The sequence below is a fragment of the Aspergillus pseudonomiae genome, assembly GCF_009193645.1.
Source record: "Aspergillus pseudonomiae strain CBS 119388 unplaced genomic scaffold BDV37scaffold_127, whole genome shotgun sequence".
Taxonomy (NCBI): Eukaryota; Fungi; Ascomycota; class Eurotiomycetes; order Eurotiales; family Aspergillaceae; genus Aspergillus; species Aspergillus pseudonomiae.
In genome coordinates, this window is record NW_022476119.1 from 43,723 (window position 1) to 46,388 (window position 2,666).

At 46.4% G+C, this 2,666-nt stretch overlaps 1 protein-coding gene across 1 annotated transcript; it reads right to left on the reverse strand.

Annotated features, from left to right (window-relative positions):
• Positions 1-274: 274 nt before the first annotated feature.
• BDV37DRAFT_263965 (putative YT521-B-like splicing factor) lies at positions 275-2,391 on the reverse strand. Its single transcript, XM_032083614.1, has 3 exons — positions 1,977-2,391; positions 1,333-1,892; positions 275-1,254 (listed from the first exon to the last, which is right to left on the reverse strand). Exons 1-3 carry the CDS (start codon positions 2,071-2,073, stop codon positions 745-747), a joined length of 1,167 nt encoding a protein of 388 aa, XP_031935519.1. The 5' UTR covers positions 2,074-2,391; the 3' UTR covers positions 275-744.
• Positions 2,392-2,666: the final 275 nt, after the last annotated feature.

Here is a 2,666-nt window from a genome sequence, read left to right on the forward strand (position 1 = left end):
ACTGGAAAGGTCTGGCGAACAGTTTAAGCATTAGAATCTACGCAGTGTCTATCGATCGATCAACTTTTCTATCAATCTGTCCGTTTTTGACCCACACCGATCACATGTTAGTCTGCCTTATTTTACTACTTGCAGTTAAAGGGGGGGGGGTTAATGTCCTGGTTTCAGCTGAGGAAATTAAATGAAAAGGGAGCCAGGACTCCATTATTCTGTTGGCACTTACTCATGTTCTTATCCATATTCAAGGGTAGCTAACAATAGCTTGAATTGTATTCACAGCAGCCCCTCTTCCCCATGCTTCTCATGTATGTCCATAAAAACTTGGCAAACAAAGTTTATCGTGACAATTGATTTATTCCCTTTTACCTCTCTATCGGTGACCTCACTCCTAAAGGAGGGGTTCCATATAGCTCCTCTCCATACCGCACTACAAGACAAAACAATACTTAAAGTATATATAAAGTATAACATAGGTGTCTTTTTGGCATACCCTTGCCTGCTACCCCAAACAGCACAAACGAAGGATACGGATAGCTCTTATTAGCCATGTACCACACCTTTTTTCCCCCTATTATTCTTCTACCTTCATCTAAAGAGGGGAAAGGTAAAAGCAAATAAATAATATATAGCAAAAAGAAAACCATACACACGTATTGATTCGTTTATAGAGAAGACTCTAGAGTTAAACTGTGAGATCCTGGGCATCAATCTACACGCCTCTGCTTCTCTTTCTTCCTCTTCGCCTCACCCGGGGTAAGGTGTGTGGAATAGCTGCACAAGCCTCTCCCCTACAGCCGGCTCAATCTCTGTGCCATCTCGGGCGATTTTGATTTCTCGGTTTGCGTTCCAAGGGTTCCGCAAACCTCGTGTGCGGTAGAAAGGGACTCGTTCTGTCGAAAGCCATTGGATCCGGAACGGCTTCCCTATAGATTGGAACCCCGACTCTGATACCTCCTCGGCTACGTCTGCAACGCTCTTATCAATCTTGTTTCCGCCTTCATCTTCTGATGAGTCTGCTTCCCAGAACACTGTTCCCCGCACAATATCATTGATGATCCGTCCATTTGGGGCGGTGGACGTCGCTAGAGTTGGTGTCAAATCCAAGTCCTCGGGCTCGGCCTGGATGTGGTTAGGGCGAGGCAGCATCTCCATATTCAAGCCGTCGTCCTCTTGGATTGGTGACACCATCCGAGCGTACCCATAATACTCGCCAGACTTGTTGGCCGAAAAGACAAGGTAGACATTATCAGCAGTCTAGTTTCTATTTGTATTAACTCAAGGTACTCTCCTCTCTGTGTCGCCTTCCACCTTTGTTTGGATTTTGAGACTCACCTGATAGGCCTGGTTCAAGGTGCCCTCGTTATGCGCCTGCGTTGCCCAGATCCCACTTTGTCTACTTAGCTCGAGGTCATCCATAGATAGGCTTTTGACAATGAAATATCTGTTTGGCATCCGAGGCCTTGAATATTTGCTATCAGCTATCTTTTCCACCAACATATTTCCAACCTGCTCGTTGTGTATAGCGACAGCACCGTTATCAGCTTGAGATGAACAGCATGATGAATCGGGCTGCGGAGCAGGAGACATCGAATCCCGACGCAGTCGACAGACGAGACGTGCTCCATGGAACCTGGTGTCGTGGAATCTTGATAGTGCTGCAAGGCACGCCACCTCCGTCTTATAATTAACAAAGGCACAGTTGCTTTTCGATATGAGAAAGACACTTTCGACATCTTTAGTGGCATCCCGTGCGAAGTAGTCTTTCAGTTCATTAATGTCTGTCCCAGGGGGTAGATTGCCAACCCATAAAGCATTACCAGATTGCTTTGGCTTCCTTGGGGGTCCTCGCGGTGCTATGGTGCTGGTAGAATTGATTGGGTGTGAGGCTGCATCTACCAAACGAATGTCAGCCTATGATAATAAAGGTGGATCATGAGCCATTGATTCTGCCGCATAATTATTCCTTTTCTGCTTACCCATTGCAGAAGGCTGAGCTTGCCTGGATCTCATGGGAGTTGACCCGTCCACAATAGTCTTTGAGACGTCATAGCCCGACTCTGAAGTACGTGACATGGGCCTTTTTGAAAGGTTTGCTGATGTTTTAGAAGAGTTCTCTTGAGTATTGTGGGATGCACGATGTGGATGTAAGTGGATTGTCACATTCGCTTGAACTGCACTCTGCCCATGAGATGCCGCATATGTAAGAGGGGGATAATAAGTTTGCTCGTATCTGGCTGGCGGGATTCCCAAGTGCGCTGGTGAGCTGTAACCTAGCGGCTGATACCCTGTATGCTGAGGTGGTATATGTTGTTGTTGTTGTTGTTGTTGTTGTTGTTGTTGTTGTTGTTGTTGTTGTTGTTGTTGTTGTTGTTGTTGTTGTTGTTGTTGTTGTTGTTGCTGCTGCTGCTGTTGCTCGTGTGAGTGAAGTGAATATGCTTGAGGGAATAGGTTATTGAAATGCATATTCATATTTGGTGTCGTCTCGGGGAACAATGGTAAAGGGTGCATTGATGAGTATACCACTCCATGACCAGGCCCTGTAGGGACAAAGTGCTGCGACATCACACGCCGGTCAAAAACAACATTGGGGGCTTGGTAACCGGGTAGTGCGGACCTCATGCCGCTCATACTCAGCGTCGCAAAGGGTAATCCATTATGTCTCACAT

Excerpts from the sequence above, each read along its gene's own strand:
- BDV37DRAFT_263965 (XM_032083614.1), bottom strand. The coding sequence starts at position 2,073 with ATGTCACGTACTTCAGAGTCGGGCTATGACGTCTCAAAGACTATTGTG. Across the intron at positions 1,893-1,976 it reads AGCTCAGCCTTCTGCAATGG|ATGCAGCCTCACACCCAATC; the intron begins GTAAGCAGAAAA and ends TTCGTTTGGTAG. Across the intron at positions 1,255-1,332 it reads CCTTGAACCAGGCCTATCAG|ACTGCTGATAATGTCTACCT; the intron begins GTGAGTCTCAAA and ends AATAGAAACTAG.